Below are 21,369 nucleotides of genomic sequence, written 5' to 3'. Positions count from 1 at the left end.
GGGTCTACACTGACCTATCTGAAATCACACAACAGCAAGGGAAGCTTCATAACCCAAATCACTTCCTACACAGTGCTGCACCCCACACAGTATAACTAATGTGACAATCGTGTCGCTGGCATTATGACCCCAACTTTAATGGTTTGCGTGTCAGGACTCAAATGGAGGGAAATCCCAGCAGAATTAGGTGCAGCAGACAGCAGTGTATATATACTCACAGTTCAAATATTATTGAATGGTGATATTCCAGGCAGGCAATTTATAGGAGGAGGAAGCGGAGCTGGAAGCAGAGTCAGGAAGCAGGTTGAGGCTGGAGAAGGAATGCCAGGTGGGCTGGACACAGAACTGGAGCAAAGAGAGGGCAGGAGCAAGACACAGGCTAGAGGCAGACCAGGAAGCACATGTTTGGAGTGCAGGATCAAAGTTGTCTATGAGAACTCGCTATGTGATCGGCTGCTGGCTGCACAGGCAAAAGCCTCTATGAGTAAGGTTCTAATTCTAAGCACACCATGGAGTCTGCTGTGTCGAACTTGCTTCTGAGTAAGCAGCTTAAAAGTGTGCGGCAAATTATACATTTGGGGGACAAATAAGGCAGGTCTTCTGTTATGTACTGAAGTTCTCACCCTGGGGGTAAGCAGGGGGATACTGTAGATAGTTATGCAAATAAGGGATTGAAAGTGACGTTCAGTGATTGGATAGTTTTAGAAAGTTGTTACAGTAACATTATACTGGAGCTCTATTTAAGCAGGCTGACTGAACCCTTCAGTTCAGTTCTGTTCTGGCCTGTGAATAAACAAGAGCTGTTTGAAGAATCGCTTGGTTGTCTGATATGTTCACCCACAACTTAACATCTTCATTATGGTCAGTGTACACCTTAGCTGATTAAACAGAACATTGAAGGAAAAACCGTAACAGGCTAAGGAAGCCAAGCTGTTAGCCTAAGTCCTAGCAAGTCCAGATTTCAGATTTATGGACAAAGATCCTGAGTTATAAATAAATCCCAAACATTTCTTTTATTTTCAGTCAAACCTCTGCTTCTAGAAGAAATATTTTTCAGTCAAATAATTTGAACTAATTATTCCTCTACTCTACTGTAACGCTGCATCAATACTGCCAGAATCCATAGGCATGTGTATTGTGGCACAGGGGTAGGGAAGCTCAGTCAGTAGAGCATGAGACTCAGGGTCGCGGGTTTGAGCCCTGCGTTGGGTGGACGATTTCTGCATTTGCAGGGAGTTGAACTAGATGAGCCTCATGGTTCCTTCCAACTCTACAAGTCTATGATTCTAAATCTGTGGGAACCTCTGGCCCATGGGACAAACTTGGTCTGCAAGGTCATTGCTCCCTAACCACCTGACATCAGGTGTGGGGCAGGCAGATACACAGCTGATCCCTTCAGAAAGCTGATGCACAGAGGGTTCAATCCTGCTTGGTTCTCACACACCAAAACCCTGCACAAAGCAGGACTGACACCCACTGGCTGCCGTCAGCGAATGCGCAGGGAACTCTATCCTGTTTTGTCACTATCTCCCCCCAGCCCTATAGGCCAACTTTGAGAGAGAGGTGGGACCACCGCTTGTCAATCGCCAGGCGTTATTATGACCTCAGATAATTGACAGTTAGGTGATCCCACTCACCTGTCAGAATTGGCCCACAGGATGGTGGTGGGGCAAGAGAAATATCTGGCCCACCAGGTCAAAATGTGTCATGCCTCATGCCCAATACATGCAGACAACAGTTGCTGCATACAGGTAAAGAAAGAGATCTTTATTCCAGCACATAATGGTACAGGCTTGGCAGTGGACACAAGCAAGATGTTCAGGACTTCACGGAAGCAACCAAGATGTACCAACAGTCTCCATGCACTGCCTGTCAAGTTTTTAAAGATAAGGCATGGCAAAATTCGGCTTTGTGACAATGATGGGATTTCAAACAAGCACTCCTCTGGAATGGCTAATCTGCCTAGTTTCAGGCTATAATACTGCACTGGTCCACCCCAGATGCCGGTGTGGGGTTGCTACACTGTTATTCTCCCATGGTGATCCATGGCCCTCCCCAGTCTCCACTGAAACTCTGTTCCACTGGGAGGTTGGGGTGGGGAGAAGCCAGCATTCCTGCTCCCCTTTCCCAAGTGGCTGAAGTCAAGGCACACCAGAAAGAGACCCTGCTCCTGTATCAGGGCCTGTCGACCAAATCCCAACGGAGCTGCAGGGCTCATGGAACCAAAAGGTTTCCCACTCCTTTTCCAGCAGCTAATCTGCTTGTGCATTTACACTGGTTGAGGAAGTAAGCCAGTGATGGTCAAGCTTGGCCCTCCAGCTTTTTTGGGACTACAACTCCCTGTTAGGATATTTCCGTTCCACCTTAAAAGGGAGCAGGATGTTTGTATAACAGCCTGCGCGTTTCCTGTCTCACAGGATGTTTATGTTTGTCTGTTCCTTTCGTTTTCTGCTGTTTTGCCTGAGCAGTCGGAGCAGACGGTCATGTTTTCTTTGTTCTGACCAACACCAAATAAACTGTAAATATGCTCTCATGCTTGTGCAACTTTTGCTGTGTGAATTCTGCTGTTAGAGTGTGCACTAAGCCTGAGGCTTAGTGTCGCTAAATTGCTGGTACTGCGTGACTACGGGAGGTCGATGGATCGTCCGGCACTGAGCTTGGGGGCTCAGATGGACTCTATCTCCCTGGCAGTATCCCAACAATAGGTTTCGGGCCCAGATTCACGGCACTTGCAGGAGAGTAAGACAGCGACAGACTGCTGAAAGGTATGTTGGAAAAGCGAAAGAAGAGGCTTTTCTGTTTGCCGCGGCAAGAGCTTTTGATGTCCGGCTGGCCTAATTGGCCTGGGAGCCGAGCCAAGCAGGCTTCGTGATTTATGAGAGCCAAGATAAGGAGTCTCTGAAGTGAATAAGACTCACGGCTCAAATAAAAAGCTGGAATGGAGTTTTTCCAAGCCTCTGAAGCTGCTGAGTGTCCAAAGTTAAATCGGCACAATTATGAGACCTGGGCAAAATGGTGTGAGAGTTTGCTGCGTCAGTTTGGAGTGTGGCATACTGTGTGTGAAGCCCCTCCAGTTCCTCTGACAGGGAGATGGGAGGCTCAGAATTCAAGAGCCATAGACGTAATAGTCTTGTCCGTCTCTCTGGAGGAAATTGCTACGCTAGCTGGCAACACGACTGCACGTCAGATGTGGAATGCTTTGAAGATAGCCCATCTGCCAGTCATCCCAGCCCAGAGTTTGACTGCATCGGAGGTCCTGGCTGTTTCCCAGAATGCGAGTGAATGCAGGGATGCCGAGGGCACCGGTTGCAAGCTGCAGGGGGAGCTGACTGTGATGTCATCCCAGGCAGCATTCCAGCCTCCAGGGGGAGCCAAGGAGTCGGCAGCTGAGAGCTCTGTTTCCCATGGGAGCCAAGGTCAACTTTGCAGAGGCCGGAAGGCCAGAAGTAAACAGAGACGGATGCCTGCAGATGGCCCGAAGCAGAGGGGGGGTGAAAGGCCCACGCCAGTGGAAAACAAGGCTTTGTTTGCTGGCACAGCTTCACCAAAGGCTAAAGGCAAGTCTGATGGCCAGGAGCAGGGGGGCAAGCTGCAAAAGCCCACGCTGGTGGAAAACAAGGTTCCTGCTTCGAAGGAAAAGGCCAGGTTTATTGTGGATTCAGGGTGCACGCGTCATCTCACCAAAGACCGCCATCTGTTCATCTCCTTCACACCTCAAGATGGAGAGATCCACCTGGCTGATGGAAGGACTTTGAAAGCTGCAGGAGTTGGGACTGTGAAACTTGCAAGTCTGCATACTACCATCAGAGATGTACTTTTTGTTCCAGGAGCTGCGGACAATTTGCTTAGTGTCCCACAGCTGAATGGGCGTGGTTTTGATATTACCTTCAAGAGGACTGTCTGTGTCATCAGAAAAGGCAAAGAGGACATTTTGCATGCAAAGTTGATGGATGGTTTGTTCTGTCTAACTTATGATGACAATGCTGATATATCTAATGCTGATTCTTGTTGTGTTGCACAAACTAACAAGGTTCTTCATGCAGGATGCATTCACGATGCACATAGAAGATTTTGTCACCTCTCTTGGCAAGCGCTAGCCAAGATGCCTGAGTTGGTTGAAGGTTTGGACATCAAACCTTGTAAATTTCACATGAAATGTGTATCTTGTGCAGAGAACAAGGTGAAGGTTGCTCCAAAAGGCAAGGAGTCTAGCAGGCAGGCTTCCAAACCCTACCAGCTAGTTCACGCAGACCTGGTTGGGCCTCTAGCGCCCTCTTTGGGAGGGGCAAGGTACTTCATGGTTCTAATTGATTCTTTTTCCAGGTACATTCATGTGTTTATGCTCGAGCAGAAATCGCAAGCATTTCCTAGGTTCAAGGCATTCTGTGCTTGGTTGGAGAATGCTCATGGTAAACGTATTGGCTGTCTGTTTACTGATCGGAGCGGGGAGTTCACTTCTCAGCAGTTTGAAGCTTTCCTGACTGAGAAGGGAATCCAGCATGACTTGTCAACGCCTAGATCGCCATGGATGAATGGGCTTGCGGAGAGAGCAAATCAGACGTTGCTGCAAGGAATAAAAACCTTGTTGCATGATGCCAACCTCCCTGAGAAGTTTTGGGGGGAGGCTCTCTCGAATTTTGTTTACACTTTTAATCGCAGACTGTCATCACCTATTGGCTGCTCTCCCTATGAGAAAATGTTTGGTAAGAAACCTAACACCAAGCACTTGAGAATCTTTGGTTCTGACATGTGGGTACACACCCCACAAAGCAACAAGCTTGGGAAGCGTGGGGCACATGGTTTGTTCATGGGGTACGAAAAAGGTGCATACAGAGTATGGATGACTAACTCTAAGTCCATAAAGTTCACAAGGAGTGTTGAGTACAATCCTAAGTGGGGGGGAAATGTGGGAATTTTCCAGAGTTACCCAGAGGAGGATGAAGGTGATGTGAAGAAAGCAGATCATGCTGAGAAAGCTGAGGAAACTGAGGATGATGATGATGATCAGAGTTCGGATTCCAGTTCAGTGGGCGGCGCTGCTGCTGCTGCTGTCAGTGACAGTGATGACACAGCAGACTACAAGAGCGCAAAGGCCTCAGTCAGACCATCTGATGCGTCTGACAATGAACTGGAAGAACCACTGTTCACCATTGGTCACTTTTCTCCTAAGAAGGAGGAGATGAGTCCAGAAGACTTGCGTCTAGTTCGCAGGTCTGAAAGGGCGACCAAAGGCAGACCTCCAAAGAGATTTGCTGATGAGTTTGCTAAGACGGCAACTCCTGTTCTTAGTAGCTCAGAGAAGGTGTGGAAACCTTCAAGCTTCAAAGAGGTCCAGGAGTTAACCTCTAAAGATGCTGAGCCTTGGCTTAATGCCATGAAGGCTGAAGTTGATTCCTTGAACAGGAACCAGACTTGGGAGCTGGTACCGGTAGTCCCAGGGATGAGACTGGTTGGCAGCAAATGGGTCTTCAAGGCCAAGACAGACCAAAATGGCAAGGTTGTCAGACACAAAGCCAGATTGGTTGCCAGAGGTTTTTCACAGGTACCAGGGCAGGATTACCACGAGACCTACTCACCCACGGTCAAATATGAGAGCATTCGGCTGATGCTCAAGATCGCTGCGGAGGAGAAACTGCATGTTTCCCATCATGACATAAATACAGCTTTTTTGTACGGGATTTTGGGGGAGGAGCTGTACATGCTTCCACCTGACGGGATGCAGATACAGAAGGGAATGGTCTGTAAACTGCGGAAATCCTTATATGGTCTCAAGCAGAGTGCCAGGTGTTGGAACACAAAACTCACTGAAACGTTGCTTTCTCTAGGTTTTCACCAGGGCAAAGCTGATCCGTGTGTGTTTGTCAAGGAGGAGGGGCAAAACAAACTGTATTGTTTATGTTTTGTTGATGATCTTCTGATGTTTTGGAAGAATCAGGCTTTCTACCAAAGCACCCTAGCTCAGCTGAAGGAGCACTTTGACATGAAGGATCTTGGTGAGGTATCCAACTATCTTTCTCTGCAGGTGGAGAGGGACCAAGCAGGTAATTTTCTGGTACACCAAACACAGAAAATTGCTGATGTATTAACCAGGTTGAATTTGGTTGATGCAAACCCAGCAGACACACCGATGGTGACAGGTTACCAGGTAAACAGTACTGCTGAAGCGTTTTCTGACACAACGCTGTACAGATGCATTCTAGGCAAGTTGAATTTCATTGCTAGATGTTCAAGACCTGACATTGCTGTAAGCACTAACCTGCTTAGCAGACATGCTAACAATCCTACTGTTCAGGATTGGAAAGCTCTGAAGCGCATAGCCCGGTATTTGAAAGGGACTATGCACTACAGGCTGAGGTTCACCAGTCAGAAGACTGGAGGTCTTGAAATCTTTGCAGATGCAAGTTTTGGAAGTGACACCACGGATGGTACAAGCACTTCTGGAGTATGCTACATGTACAACCACTGCCTGTTTGACTGGTTGTGCAAAAAGCAGACGACAGTTAGCCTAAGTTCCTGTGAAGCAGAACTCAATGCTCTGTCATTTTCACTCATGGATTGTGAATGGTTGATGCAACTGTTTAAGGACATTGGGGTTTCTGTGAAATGTCCTATACAAGTGTATCAAGACAATAGATCTTGTTTGGCTTTGCTGAACTCGGAGAGTTGCAAGCAAAGGACCAAGTACTTGCAGATTAAGCTACATCGTGCAAGAGAGTGTATTCAGAAAGGACTCATTCAGGTGTCCTACATGCCAGGAAATGAAATTCCTGCTGATCTGTTGTCTAAGGTTGTTAACAGAGAACAACTTAAGGTTTACGTACAAAGGTTGCAATTGGGTTGAACCACAGGTACTACAGGTTACACGGAAAGGGGGAGGATGTTAGGATATTTCCGTTCCACCTTAAAAGGGAGCAGGATGTTTGTATAACAGCCTGCGCGTTTCCTGTCTCACAGGATGTTTATGTTTGTCTGTTCCTTTCGTTTTCTGCTGTTTTGCCTGAGCAGTCGGAGCAGACGGTCATGTTTTCTTTGTTCTGACCAACGCCAAATAAACTGTAAATATGCTCTCATGCTTGTGCAACTTTTGCTGTGTGAATTCTGCTGTTAGAGTGTGCACTAAGCCTGAGGCTTAGTGTCGCTAAATTGCTGGTACTGCGTGACTACGGGAGGTCGATGGATCGTCCGGCACCGAGCTTGGGGGCTCAGATGGACTCTATCTCCCTGGCAGTATCCCAACACTCCCATCATCCCCAGCAAACAGGACCAGTGGTCAGGGATGATGGGAATTGTAGTCCCAAAACAGCTGGAGGGCCAAGTTTGGCCATCATTGGAGTAAGCCAAGAGGAAAGGAAGGTGGGGGAGCTCTTTCATTGAATTTGCAGCTGTGATCATCGTAGCTGGTAAGGAACTGGGGAAACTGCAGCAGCCTAACATAGGACTACATTATCCATGTCCACTTTCCCCTTAACTCTTTTGTGCTAAGCACCCTGCACTCTCAAAGCAAAAGGTGGTGCAAAAGATGTTTGTGTGTGTGTGTGTGTGTGTGTGTGTGTGTGTGTAAAGAAGCAGAGAGAAGTGGGAAAAGTATGGAGTTCATTTACAAATATAACAAAAACCTGTCTTTGGGAGGTATACTTACCATCGCAGCTCAAAGGCATCTCCGAACAGTTGGAATCTGCTTACAGAAGGAATGGCCTGCAAAATTGCATCCATTAAATGAACGTGTTCAAAAGGTCCAAACATTTCATTAAATACGTCTACTCCATTTCAAGATATTCACAAGAATCTGTAGCACCCGAAGTCAAGATCATGGATACTTTTAATTGAAATGGTTCTCAATTATTCCAAGATGAATGTAATGTGAGATGTTGCACATTTGGAACTGGGACGTTGATTTCATTTACTTAACAAAGTTTACACTTAAGCAAAGGAATTACATTTTAAAAATGTAAAATTTTCACAACAAAATACGATTAAAATAAAATCTTAAAGTAGGCATAAAAGATATCAAAATATCTTTAAAAATCTGAAGTTTTATAACAGATATACTCAATAAAATTAAGAGTTTGGGTAGACTTGCCTAAACAAAAAAAATTGGGGGTAGCAAAAACAGTACAGCAAAGGTGTCTGCCTAATATTAACAGGCAGGACAATCAGCCAATCCCTAGCTGGATAAGCAAACTTCAGTTAGCATACATACACAAATAATGTAGGGAAGGTACATCATATCTGTATAGTTGATCATAAATGAAGAATATATTGTTACTTTCATTTAATTACAAAACCAGCCAGACATGTTTTTATATCATGTCTAAATTAACACAGGTACTGGAATATAATTAAAGGCATTGGTTTATATATATATATATATATATATATATATATATATATATATATATATACACATACATACACACACACACACAATATATATATAGTAAAAATATTTGGTGGCAGCATTTAGAAGGTGAACCACCAGTGGTAAAAGAAAAAGGTGATTCTCCACATATAAAAAGAAGCTGAACTCCCCACACAAAAAAGGAGGTTGTATAATAATCATTACCTTACCTTTGGGTTTCTTTCAAGCACTTTGGCCAGTCTTCTCCAAGACTTCTGGTCATAATTAACTCTATAGTAGCCAGTCCAATTCACATTTAAAATAATCCAATCATGTTCTGAATCTGATATCTTCATTTCTGGAAATATTTCTGCAAGTGGCATGAAGGAAACAAAGTTGGCATGAATTTAGTGGTCTTTGTAGGCATGTGAAGACTGTGGGCTCATTTCTAAGGTAAGATAAAACATATGAAAATACACAAATGTGCTTCCTACAATGCACAAAAAGCAAAAAAAACACACCAAAAAAACCTGGGAACTAGGCAAAGGACCTTCTTGGTAGTGGCTCCCGCCCTGTAGAACATCCTCCCACCAGATGTCAATGAAATAAACAACTATTGGGCTTTTAGAAGACATCTGAAGGCAGCCCTGTATAGGCAAGTTTTTAATGCTTGATGCCTTACTGTGTTTTAATTTGCTGGAAGCCTCCCAGAATGGCTGGGGCAACGTTGTCAGCTAGGCGGCATATAAATAATGTGTTCTTGTTGTTAACTATCCCCACCAAACATCAATACAAGATGAAGTACAGTACACTGCAGGACTATGCCTGGATCTTAAACTGATGCACCAGACAGCAAGTTCCTGAAATATAGCTAGTACCGTATTTTTCGCTCTATAGGACGCACCCGACCATAGGACGCACCTTGTTTTAGAGGGGGAGAACAAGAAAAAAAATCTCCCCCTCTCTGCTCAGTGCCCCTTCAGCGAAGCCGCAGGAGAAACAGAGCCCCTTCCATTTCTCCTCCCGCTTCGCTGAAGGGGCACTGCACAGCTCTCCCTCTCTGCTGAAGCCAGGAGAGTCTTGCTCTCCCAGATTCAGCAAAAGGAACCCGAAGCCTTCGGAGCACAGCACGAGTTCCCGCTGCGCTCCAAAGGCTTCAGGCGGCTATCCCTGAAGCCGGGAGAGCGAGAGGGGTCGGTGCGCACCTCTGCGCCTCAGAGGCTTCACGTTGCTATTGCTGAAGCCAAGGAGCCTGCATTCGCTCCATAGGACGCACACGCATTTCCCCTTAATTTTTGGAGGGGGAAAAGTGTGTCCTATAGAGCGAAAAATACGGTATATCCCAAAAGAGATGGGAGTATGACTATTAAAATCAGTGCTTCCTCACTACATCATAAAGCCCCCCCCCCCCCAGCTGCTGCAGAAACTTGTGTCTCTCTCCCTAACCATGTTGAGGCTCCAATGTCAGTAGAAGCAAAATGGGAATGTGCTGGGAAGTGCTTGAATGTGATGGATCTAAAGTGTTCCTATTCCACCAGCATTAGGGGTGAGAAAATATGCCAGCCCCTGAAACAGAGTGGCAAGGGGAAAACACTCTCCTCTTTTCCTACTGCCACAAACCCAGCAGAGCTCTAGATCTGGCATTTTGTTCCCCTTCTCCTTGCTATTTGAATTGATCTTAATATGCTTTTAGCCTGTTTTCAAGATTGTGTATTGCAAATACTGTAGAGGCTTTCTTAAATTCAGAGAGAGAAAACTACTTACTGCTGCTCTTATCAAGCCATGCCAAAGGTTGTACAGTTCCGTTTCTTAACCAAGAAATGGGAATCGTCCACATATTGCTTCATTAAGGACAAAAACACATGATTATTTATTGAACCTAAGTAAATAAATGGTTCAAATGCAATCAATCTAGTTCTCTCAGCCTGTCCTTTTAACTTCTTTATCCTTTTTTAAATGTGCATTTCAAATTGCATCAGCACCTAAAGAATACTCACTTTAATCATATTGGGCATGAGCAAGAAGAGCTTACTCTGGAACTTGAGTTTTGGTGTGAGTTTTAATTCAAGGTACACTAACTTTCCCAGACCCCAATTCCAACTTCCATGAGATTTGGAAAGTCAAGCTTTGTATATGCATGACAAACCTTCACTTTCCATAACTAATAACTGGGAAGCCACAGTCGTGCACACAGCTCCACTCCGAACCAGAACTTGCCCTTGGATTTACTTGCAAGCAAGTCTCATGGATTTCTGTGCCATGTGCTTTCACGTAGTGGGAACAATCCATATAGAAGCAAGCACTGTTAAGCACACCCGGCTTTCATCTTCATAATTTTCATAAAATTTATTATTTACCCTCCACCAGCAGATCCCAGGACAGGTTACAATTTAAAATTTGGTATAAAAACAGTTAAAATAAATTGCCTTCACATGAATATGGTTGGTCCTGAAAGCCCAGAAAACTGAACCCAGATATTACAGTCCCAAGGTTCCAGGTGTGCCGCGTTTATGCACACCATTCCCCCCCCCCATCAGCCAAAAGATGCATCTTGCATTAAATGCCAGGTGATCCTGACACAAAATCTGAGATCATAGGAGTTATGGAAACCTTGTGTGTGCACGACACTTGGGGCAGCACACATATCATATATTTGACACCAGTAAAAGCCTTTCAGTTTAATGTGAAGAGAATCAACGGTGCTTTGACAAAATGCAACTATTTATTTAGTTTCTATACCGCTTTATATTTTTAAGAAAAATCTCAAAGCGGTTTACAGCATACTACTAATAGCTCTTAATAGAGAACAAAAACAATACAACGGCCCATTTCAGATGATCATCCAAACCACGGTGCGAAGGATCAGAAATTAGCCCTAGGGTTGCATTTCCCTCCTCCCCTCTTGTGTGCAGTTTCACATCTCCTTTTTGGCACAACCCCATAATTCATGTTGACATCCAAGGTGGATTTCAATGTCTACTTTGGAAGGAAAGTGCAAAACATAATTTGCAGAGTCAGAAGCTGTGGCTAATTATAGTTCAGGCAAAAATAGAAGATTATCAGAAAAAAAGAGTTACCTACTATTCAAATATACACCAAAGTACTTTATGAAATCAAAATTAAAACAATTGCACTAAATTAAGCATACTTGGTCTTGTTTGTTCCTTTTTTAGAATAAAACTGTTCCTGACTGATGTTCCCAGTGGTGAGATTTACTGTTAGGAGTGGCAAGCCATGTTGGCAGGTCCACGAGTCCATTATAACTTTTACTGGCGCCGGCAACCGGAGGTCATTCTGTTCATCTACTACCTTCAAGAAAAGTCTGGATTAGAAAACAGTTTGGTTTATTTAATTTCACATAAATGTTTCTACTTGTACTAACAGCAGGTTTTCCAGGTACTATTTGCTGGTTCATATACAAGTAAAATCCAGCATTCTTAAACATTTAATAGCTCATACAGAGGGGGGTGAACTTTACAGATCAGTTTTCATAAGCAAGGTTGCCATGACCCACCTCAAGCAGCAATGAGGTGTCCAACTCGGAGAAGAAGATCCCATTGGATCAGGGGGCTGAGCAGTGCAAGATGTGGGATTGCTGATCCCTGACCCAGGCCTGACTCTGGAGTGGAGCTGAACCCTTTCAGCCAGGAGCCTCAAGAAACAGAATCCTTCAAACAGACGTCCAGAGACAGTACCACCCAAGCAAGACTGAGTGACTGGTCTCTTCACATCATAGGCTATTAGCTCACTGGTATCTCCTTGCAAATACAGGTAACACACAAAGCCTCAGAGTATTAGACTTCAAGCCAAAGGACTACCACTTTAAGGCTCTCTACTCTTCAGGAAGGGACGGAAGCCTGGGAGGTATAGCCTGGTCCAAGAGGGATGAAAGGCCCCTGTTGAGCTCCAGATTTGCCAGAGCAACTTATCCTATTGAAGCCAGTTACCATACTAATTTGTGATTGGGCCTGGGTGATGAAACTGTCAATTATGTATAGGATGCCTGATCTAAGCAGTTCTTGAAGTGGGATGGGGGCTTTTTCTCCACCTACTTTATTCCCCAAGTCTTTATTACTGTATTTTTCACTCCATAAAATGCACTTTTTTCCTGCTAAAAAGTAAAGGGAAATGTCTGTGCATCTTATGGAGTGAATGTGTGGGTGATTGCTGGCTCGCTTTCTGGCCCTGCCCCCTTGCCCAGACCTCCACTGTTGAATGTTCTGCAGATGAAGGCTGTTTGTTTCCCCAGGGACATGTGACTGGCTGATTAGATTATCTGCCTGGAAACTGTAGAAACGCCTCCCTTTCCTTTCTTAAAGAAGCTGCAGAACTGTGAGTTGAACCCCATAAAACAGGATATTTTCCCGTTGCAAAGTAAGCTCAACAACTTGAGCTGATCCTCAAAAAGGGGGGCTTTTCCCCTTTGCAAAAGAAGCTGCACAACTTTGAGCTGATCCTCAAAAAAACAGGGCTTTTCCCCTTTGCAAATGAAGCTGCACAACTGTGAGCTGATCCCCCCCAAAAACGGGGCTTTCCCCCTTTCCTCCTCTAAAAACTAGGTGCGTCTTATGGTCGGGTGCGTCTTATGGAGCAAAAAATACGGTAAGTAGAAACTTTTCATGTGGGATTAGTTTGCACTTCACACACTGCTTTCTGACACACCCATGCTTTGCTGACTGAGGGCACATGACTGCCCACAGATGGTGGCGGAAAGGACTATAGACAACTACAGATATATAAATGTACTGAGATTCATATAGACTTTTGTGTGTGTTAAATGGGCTATTAACCACTGCCTGCAAGGTAATATCACATACCAGACATAAGCTATCATAGATGATGAAAGTTGTAGTTCAACATCTGGAGGGCCAAAGGTTCCCCACACCTGAACTACCAGATCAAAAAAATGAGCTGCTGCTCAGGGAAAGACCTGACTTGGAAACATGTCAAAGAGGCTTAATGCAGAACGTATTTGGTGCTGCTCATCACTGAGCCCAAACTCGCAGAGCATCTGAACAGTAAGTTCAGCACTGTTGGTTCAAACTAGTGTTGTGCACTGGTTTTAGCTGAACCCTGAACACCACATCAGGCAGAGTCAAACAGGTCATTCATCTCCCAGCCCTCTCCTGACCACATGTTTAAACTAGGATGAAAAACCCTAATTAAGCATTAGAGCTAGCCCCTAAATTGATTTGGTATATGGATACGGGTCAGTTAGGCCCCACATTGACCTGGGGCCAACACAAAGTGCCAGATTGGGTCTCAGTTCTTATTGAGAGGCCATGCACAGCCCTGGTTCAAAGGCCTTTCAGGACAGGACCAAGAATGCCCCCACACTGGATATTCCAAGAGCACCAGCGAAAACACTAATGGTCTTAATCACCTTTTGAATGTGATTCCACAGATCATCCTGGTTGGCATTTGAAAAGGAAAATGCATTCAGGTACGACTGTAATTAAACAAGTATAATTAGTCAATTCACAGTGACAACACATTTTGAATAGTCGTCGAGAATCCAACTGTTGGTAAAGTTGTTTTTGAAACTCACATTAAGTGCTTTCATTAAAAGCCTTTCAGTCACAAAGTTGGACAGCATCCGGATGATGGCAGCCCCCTAAGAGAGAGAAAAATAGATATAGATATAGATGATTTATCTTTATGTATTTAGAATGATGAGACTTTGCAAGTCATGAAACTCAAGACATTAATCTACCAACATTACATTCAAATTAGTAGTTTTATTAAATATATTGATTGTTGTGGGGGCGTTTTCAGATGGGTAGCTGTGTGAATGTTGCAGCAAAACCACATAGTCTTTTTATATTATACAGTTTCTTCAAAATGATTCCCTGCACTCATATCATACATCTCCAAGTGATGAGATTTTGTATATCTCACACTGTTATATGGCTTTATATGGAATCTTGTGAGTGGCTATTTTGCCACAGAATGCTTTATTTAGGATGGGCATATATAATTACTAAGGTAATTTTCACAAATGATACAAAGAAGAGTAAAAATATCTCACACAGCCTAACAGCCACATTGATCCGAATTCACAAATCAGAAGTAACAGACTGGAGAATAAAAAGGCACTTGTGGCATTCAATGATGAAGTTTGCTGACCACATCAAACCTGTCGGGCAGTCATTCTCTTCCTTAAAAACCCTCTCCAGTTCTAGATATGTGGGCACATATTGTGTCTCCTCACAGGTGAAGGGAACATGGGGTGGTATTCAACAAAGCTTTATTCAGAACAGACCGATTGAAAGGAATGGACCTAACTTACAGTGTGATCCTATACATGCTTCCTTTGAAGTAAATGCCATTGTTCTCAGTGGGGCTTGCCCCAACATAACTGTGCATAGGAGCCACTCGTCTGTCTCCCCCGCACTGTACACTGCTATTTGATATACAGACTCCACTTCGAATGCAGCAGGAAGCCTTCTCAAACCTGGTACCCTCCTATCATTCCAGATCATTGGCTAAACAGTTTGGGGGCAACAGGAGTGGTGGTTCAAAACACATAGAAGGCACCAGCTTGGGGAAAACTGTGATAAAGGCTTTACCATTCAATTCAATGGAGGCAGAGAATTCCCTTTCTCATGTTATGAAAAAGTGACAATTTCATACTAACTTTTCAAATCATGTGACCGATAAAATCCTTTAATATACTGCTTACAAATTTTGTTTTTACCTTCTTGTATGTTATTAAACCAAACAGTTTAAGTAATGCACCCGATTCTTGTCTTTCACCTGTGTCTGATAAAGACTGATTTTGTAGTTCATTATCCATGCGCAAGACAGGTTGAACCACATTGTAACTAAAGATGGTATCCTGAAAATAACCATAAAATAGCAATGTTTACCTAAAAATAAAAGACCACATTTTAAGTTATTTTGAGAATTATACTTAATTCATAAAACATTTAATAGGCTTCCTATTTAAAAACCTTCGTTCAAGTCATTGCATTCATAACCCCTTTCAAGAAAATCTGTATTTGGCTGAAATTCTTATCGCAGAAAGTCAATTTGTGGAATGCCAGCGTGTGAAATGTAATTGTCAGGAAACCAGTATCATGTCCTAATTTTAATTACCATCTGCTACAGATAACGTAGCATTACATTACAGAGCCTGGCGTGCTCTGGTCCATGGGGTCACAAAGAGTCGGACACAACTAAACAACAACAGATAATTAGTGCGAATCAGTTCAGTAATACATAGCACAAAATTTCAACAAAAAGAATACCTATGGTTTATAGTATTACCATAGAGCAAAAGAGCAGTAGAAGACAGCTTTGACCTAGTATACAAGGCATGATTATTAGCTAGGGCAGCTGTTTTTCAACCAGTGTGCCGTGGCACCCTAGGATGCCTTGAATGATGATCAGTGGTGCCACAGGCAACACTGACCTCTGTCCCTCTTTCCTTCCCTCCCTCCTCTAATGCCTTCTTGCATCTCTGCCTCCCAAAGGCTTGCACAGCTGTTTGTTGCAGCAGCCCTGCCTACAATGTGCTTCCCAAGTGAATGGTGCCTCTGGGGCTGGCCAGGGGGTGCTAGTTGCCAGGAGCTGAGGTGGCCTTGGAGTAAGCAAGCAAGCAGGCAAGGGAGCCCAGCCAGCCAGTCCGTCAGCCCTTACTGTTGGGAATGGACAGACAAGTGGGAAGCTGGGCAGGCAGGCAGGCACTGCGCTGGCTTTTCTTGTGCTTGTTGTGGGCAAGGCCTGCCTGGGAGCTGAATGCCTGGTGCTGAAGGGGAGCCTTTCTGCCTGGCAGGACTGGCCACGCCTGCCGCTGCCTCTCAAGGTAAGAAGAAGAAGAAGAGAAGAGTTTGGATTTGATATCCCGCCTTTCACTCCCCTTCAGGAGTCTCAAAGCGGCTAACATTCTCCTTTCCCTTCCTCCCCCACAACAAACACTCTGTGAGGTGAGTGGGGCTGAGAGACTTCAAAGAAGTGTGACTGGCCCAAGGTCACCCAGCAGTTGCATGTGGAGGAGCGGAGACGCGAACCCGGTTCCCCAGATTACGAGACTACCGCTCTTAACCACTACACCACACTGCTGACCTCACATTCACCTTCAGCCAGTCTCCGTTGGGCCGCCAAGGCTGGGGGCATCCTCTTCCCAGGCCCCTGTGGAGCAGTGTGAGGAGGCACTTCTCATTGGGGCAGGGGGGGCAGCTCAGAGACCAGGAGCGGCAACAGTAGCTGCCCAGAGGACTTCCAAGGAGAGGGGAGGAAGATGAGGGGACGCTCCACAAGGGAGGGTGCTTGAAAAAGGGTGAAAGGCTGCCAGCTCTGCAGACAAGGGGTGACATAACCACAGGGGTGCTGCAATTGGTCAAGGGAGCCGTGGACTCAAAAAGTGGATTCTGCTAAAGAATTTGGAGCCACCTACTGACCTTGATTGGGACGCGGGTGTCCATGTGGTGTAAACCACAGAGCCTAGGGCTTGCTGATCAGAAGGTCAGCGGTTCGAATCCCCGCAATGGGGTGAGCTCCCATTGTTCAGTCCCTGCTCCTGCCAACCTAGCAGTTCAAAAGCACGTCAAAGTGCAAGTAAATAGGTACCGCTACAGTGGGAAGGCAAATGGTGTTTCCGTGCGTTACTCTGGTTCGCCAGAAGCGGCTTAATCATGCTGGCCACATGACCCAGAAGCTGTCTGCGGACAAACACCAGCTCCCTTGGCCAGTAAAGCGAGATGAGCGCCGCAACCCCAGAGTCGTTTGCGACTGGACTTAACAGTCAGGGGTCCCTTTACCTTTACCTTTACTGACCTTGATGGAGAACTGCAAGGCTGCTAGGACAGCTAATGCATGAGTTCTCAAAAAGGTGAGATGAAGTGGCAAATCTGTGCGTGGACTGTACTAGTTCAGTGTGTGGATAGGGGCTCATATGTAAGCAGGAAAGTAGGTGGAGACAGCAGAAAAGAGAATGCTGAGACTGGACCTAAACTGGGGCCCTCTAAGACCTGAAAGCACCATTGCATAGATCCCATTAATTTCAAGGGACTGAAAACAATCCCACAGTTTGGATAAACTTTATATAAACGATGATACAGTTCACACCTACCAGAGGCATTGTGGGCATCATGTAGTATGTACCAAGATGCTCCAAGTAAGATGCAAATCCTTCGTTAAGCCATATGTCGTTCCACCAATTCATGGTAACTAGGTTTCCAAACCACTTCAAATAGAAGGAAGAGGAGAGTTTTTCAATGCATTGTTTTCAAACTGCTCTTCTAATCATCAGGCATAACAGTGTACAGTGGTACCTCTGGTTATGAACTTAATTCGTTCCGGAGGTCCGTTCTTAACCTGAAACTGTTCTTAACCTGAAGCACCACTTTAGCTAATGGGGCCTCCTGCTGCCGCCAGGCCACCGGCGCACAATTTCTGTTCTCATCCCAAGGTAAAGTTCTTAACCCGAGGTACTACTTCCAGGTTAGCGGAGTCTGTAACCTGAGGTGTTTGTAACCCAAGGTACCATTGTAGTTAATAGTCTCACATTGGCATACGTTATCAAAAAGGAATGCTATAATGTTTACAGGTTTGTATGAATTTAGGAAGATGCAGTGCTTTTTTCTAAAAAAAATGTTTAGGGGTACTCTCATTTTCCTACTCATATTGAAATACTGCCCCTCAATGAGGCCAAACTTAGATTCACAAAATGTTTAGGGGTATGCATACTCCCAGGAAAAAAAGCACTGGGAAGATGCCATTTTAGAAAAGCTACAAAGATAGAAATCAGCAGTTAAAGTACTAAAAATCCATTCTGGGATTTGATAACATAACCAAATAGAATTCTCTCTGAGTGTGATGCATTCAAGAGCGCGAATGCAATGAATTTGTATGTCTTTAAACAGCAGAACCACGTGGAATGAGGAGGGAGCCATAACGGTCTGGAAGACAAGGCTGCACTACTCACCTGCCTCCCCAGCACTGAGTGTTATTATTGGTTCCTGAGAGGTACAGGGGAGCTGAGTGCGGTGCAGGCACGGCAGCAGGAAGCACCAGATTGGCTCTGCTGCATCTCCAGCATCACCCTGAGCTCCCTGGATCTCCCCTCTCAGGAAGCAGCAGTGATGCTCAGTACTGGGAAGGCAGATGAGCAATGCCGCCATGCCTGACTACTACTGAGAAAATTACCTAACTTTCCCCCTGCCAACTGCTATATGCATTTCCAGATGAGTTCCTATAAGCACTAATTGAGGCTTCTATTGAAATGGAAATGGAGACCTCTTGAAATGTAAATAAACAGAAATTTTGGGTCAGGTCTTTACCCTTCCAACCCACTACCTTGATCCTTTTTCTACTTTAATTTAAAAGACGCATGTTTATGCTTTACCACCCCGTTAATCGTGTCAGGATAAAGCGTGTAAAGCATGGCGTTCCCCCAGTTTACAAACACTTTTTTCAGACACCACTTTACATAAAACTGTTATCGCTTAACTCATAATGAAAAGAAAAGCAAGTCAATGGGAAACACAACAGGAAAAAATAGATTTGCTTAACAACATAAGCAGAAGCATATATTGGAGTGTCAAAAGGTTTGTTTGGTATTAAAGTTTATAATAATCTGATATATGTTTGCAGATTTGTAGAGCAAATGCTAATCAATCAAGTTTTGGTCCAGTATCTTATTTTACATGCTTTCATTAAGTACTCCTTTTTAGGCTTTTAGCAAAAAAATAGTCTGGTGCTAAACAAATGTGACAATGTTCCCTGCTGTTCCTTTCTTGCTCCCACTTCTGTGCTTCCCCTTGTTACTTCCTTCCCCCTTGTTACTTCCTTCCCCCCTTTAAACAAATGAGGTACCGGTACTCCATATCAGTGAGTACCATCACAAAAAAAGCACTGCATACCCATAGCTGCATCCTACATTCAGCTTTCAAGGAATGGGATCTATTACAAGATGTCCAACTGCAAGCTCAAAGGGACAATGCGCAATGAACTTCTGGAAATCACTAAATGTATTATTTTTTAACATGGCTGGGAACTTCATGGAGACTAGCCATGACAGTTAAACCTCCATATTTGCAGGCAAAACACCTCTTGAGTATCAAGTGATAGAGACAAACAATATGAGAAGGTCACCACTTTCCTGTCTTGCTTATGAGCTCCTGTATATTCCTGCCTGTCCACTACTGGAAGCAAAACGCTGGGACAAATGCACTATAAACTGAACCAGAAAGGTGATTCTTGTGTGTTTCACTTATCCTCCTACACTTCTACTGGGACTAGATTGTAGCTGTGTTGCTAATTAGAGCAGGGGCCATTGGCACTGTACCCCTTCTCCTTTGCGGCCCAAAAATGCTATTTAGGGGGGGCTTACTTTTAGCTGTGGTCTTTTAAACAGCATCTTGTTAAACAGCACAGTGCCACAGGAAGCCTCATAGGTCAAAAGGACAATTCTGGTGTGCTGGCAGCAGTGCAAGTCATTGCTTGCATTTCTGCAACATTTACCTAAGTCATACGTGGGAAGCTTTGGCCCTTCAGATGCTGCTGAACTACTGCTTGCATCAGCACCAGCAGGCATGGCCAATGGCCAGGTTACACGGGAGCCATATTTAAGCCACATCCAAAGGACCAAAGGTGCCCCATACATGATCTAAGTGCTTTGAGAGAAAGCAAAAGTGAGTCCTTCATTAGTAAATGTACTTGATATATCAGTGACCTTTTTTTAGTGAACAGTCTGTTGAGAAAACTCTCCACATTGCTTATGTTAATCTCAACACAGACACCCAGATGCATTATGGGCTTTTAAAGGTCATGCTAGGATTCACTTTTATTAAGTTTGTTAGTTCTATGCAATTATCTATAAAACTCTAAAAATGTATTCAGTCAGTGATATGCTGCTTGAGCCTTCTACTTCCCCAAGAACTGTACTCCCGATGACCAATTCCAGACACTTGGCAGTTCTCAGGATTTATTTTCACATTAAATTGGCACTATTGCAGCTACAGCTACTTCGAAAATAACACCTTCGTTTTTAAGATAGATTAAAGTGCAGAACATTTTACCACATGCCTGGTGTGCTATCTCATGGGAAATAATTTTGCAAATCCAATATTTCTGGTGTGTGAATTTATCTTCTGGGTGATACAGCAAGGATATTTCCTGGAAAGTCATTAGCCCCCAGTGTTCCATAGCACCAGCTCCCATATCAGGTAGCACAAGCAGATCTAGATTGGTTTAAATATAGAGAAAAAGAAGAAGCTTTAACAATTTCACAATTCATACGTTTACATGAGTGCTCTTGGCTTAATCTGCCATTTCCCAAGATTTTCAGTCGCTGGCAATATTGGCATGAAAAGAAACCTAGTACAGTGGACGCTCGGGTTGCAAACGTGATCCGTGTGGAATGCACGTTCGCAACCCGCAGCGGTGCATCTGCGCAGATGCGGGTTGCACGATTTAGTGCTTCTGCGCATGTGCAACCGCTGAAACCCAGAAGTAACCCGTTCCGGTACTTCCGGGTTTCGGTGGTCTGTAACCCGAAAAAATGAAACCTGAAGCATCTGTAACCCGAGGTATGACTGTAAATTCTATTGGGAGCTTTCCCCCCGCCCCGCCCCCATGTAGGTTTTTTCCATGTTTTGTGTTTTTTAATAACAAACAAACAAGGAAGTATTTGCACAAAAGAACATAAAAAGACACCTGCTTAATCAGGTCTCAGGTCCACCTTTGCACAGTGTGGCCAATCAGATGCCTTCAAGCCCTGTTTGTGGGCTTCCTGAAGGCACCAGCCCTCTATTCTTGGTTTCAGCAACTGATATTCAGTGGCATATGGAATGTTAACACAGAGGTTCCGTATCATCACCAGCACAAATACCCATTCATCAACATATTCTCCATAGATTGGTCTGGCCCCCTTTTAAAACTATCTGGTTGTCTGCAATTAATTCCAGAAATGGGATTGTGTGTCGTGGAGAAAAGTACTTTCTTTTGCTGTACATACTTCTTTGCTGGCAAAATGGCTGCTTGGAAAAAGGAGATTACTTCTTAGACGTTAGGTGTACCACAAAAAA

General features: G+C 44.4%; 1 protein-coding gene and 1 long non-coding RNA gene across 2 annotated transcripts in view; both read right to left on the bottom strand.

The window, feature by feature from the left end:
- LVRN (laeverin) overlaps positions 1 to 21,369 on the bottom strand; it is a 41,267-nt gene that overhangs the window by 10,959 nt on the left and 8,939 nt on the right. The window contains exons 5-13 of the mRNA XM_083576665.1: positions 20,369 to 20,523; positions 17,412 to 17,525; positions 15,036 to 15,176; positions 13,887 to 13,952; positions 13,722 to 13,787; positions 11,487 to 11,647; positions 10,103 to 10,179; positions 8,569 to 8,708; positions 7,640 to 7,695 (exon numbers count right to left, since the gene is read on the bottom strand). Of these exons, the coding sequence (XP_083432791.1) occupies positions 7,640 to 7,695; positions 8,569 to 8,708; positions 10,103 to 10,179; positions 11,487 to 11,647; positions 13,722 to 13,787; positions 13,887 to 13,952; positions 15,036 to 15,176; positions 17,412 to 17,525; positions 20,369 to 20,523 (976 nt within the window). The remainder of the gene's footprint in view (positions 1 to 7,639; positions 7,696 to 8,568; positions 8,709 to 10,102; positions 10,180 to 11,486; positions 11,648 to 13,721; positions 13,788 to 13,886; positions 13,953 to 15,035; positions 15,177 to 17,411; positions 17,526 to 20,368; positions 20,524 to 21,369) is intronic.
- Positions 381 to 2,314, bottom strand: LOC310745166. The gene is made up of 2 exons (XR_014540005.1): positions 1,354 to 2,314; positions 381 to 460 (listed from the first exon to the last, which is right to left on the bottom strand). It is a non-coding gene; the product is annotated as an uncharacterized lncRNA (long non-coding RNA).

The sequence above is a fragment of the Podarcis filfolensis genome (assembly GCF_964270895.1).
Source record: "Podarcis filfolensis genome assembly, chromosome: 11".
Lineage (NCBI taxonomy): Eukaryota > Metazoa > Chordata > Lepidosauria > Squamata > Lacertidae > Podarcis > Podarcis filfolensis.
Note: the sequence above shows the minus strand (reverse complement) of the source record. Positions and strands in the feature narration are given on the sequence as shown.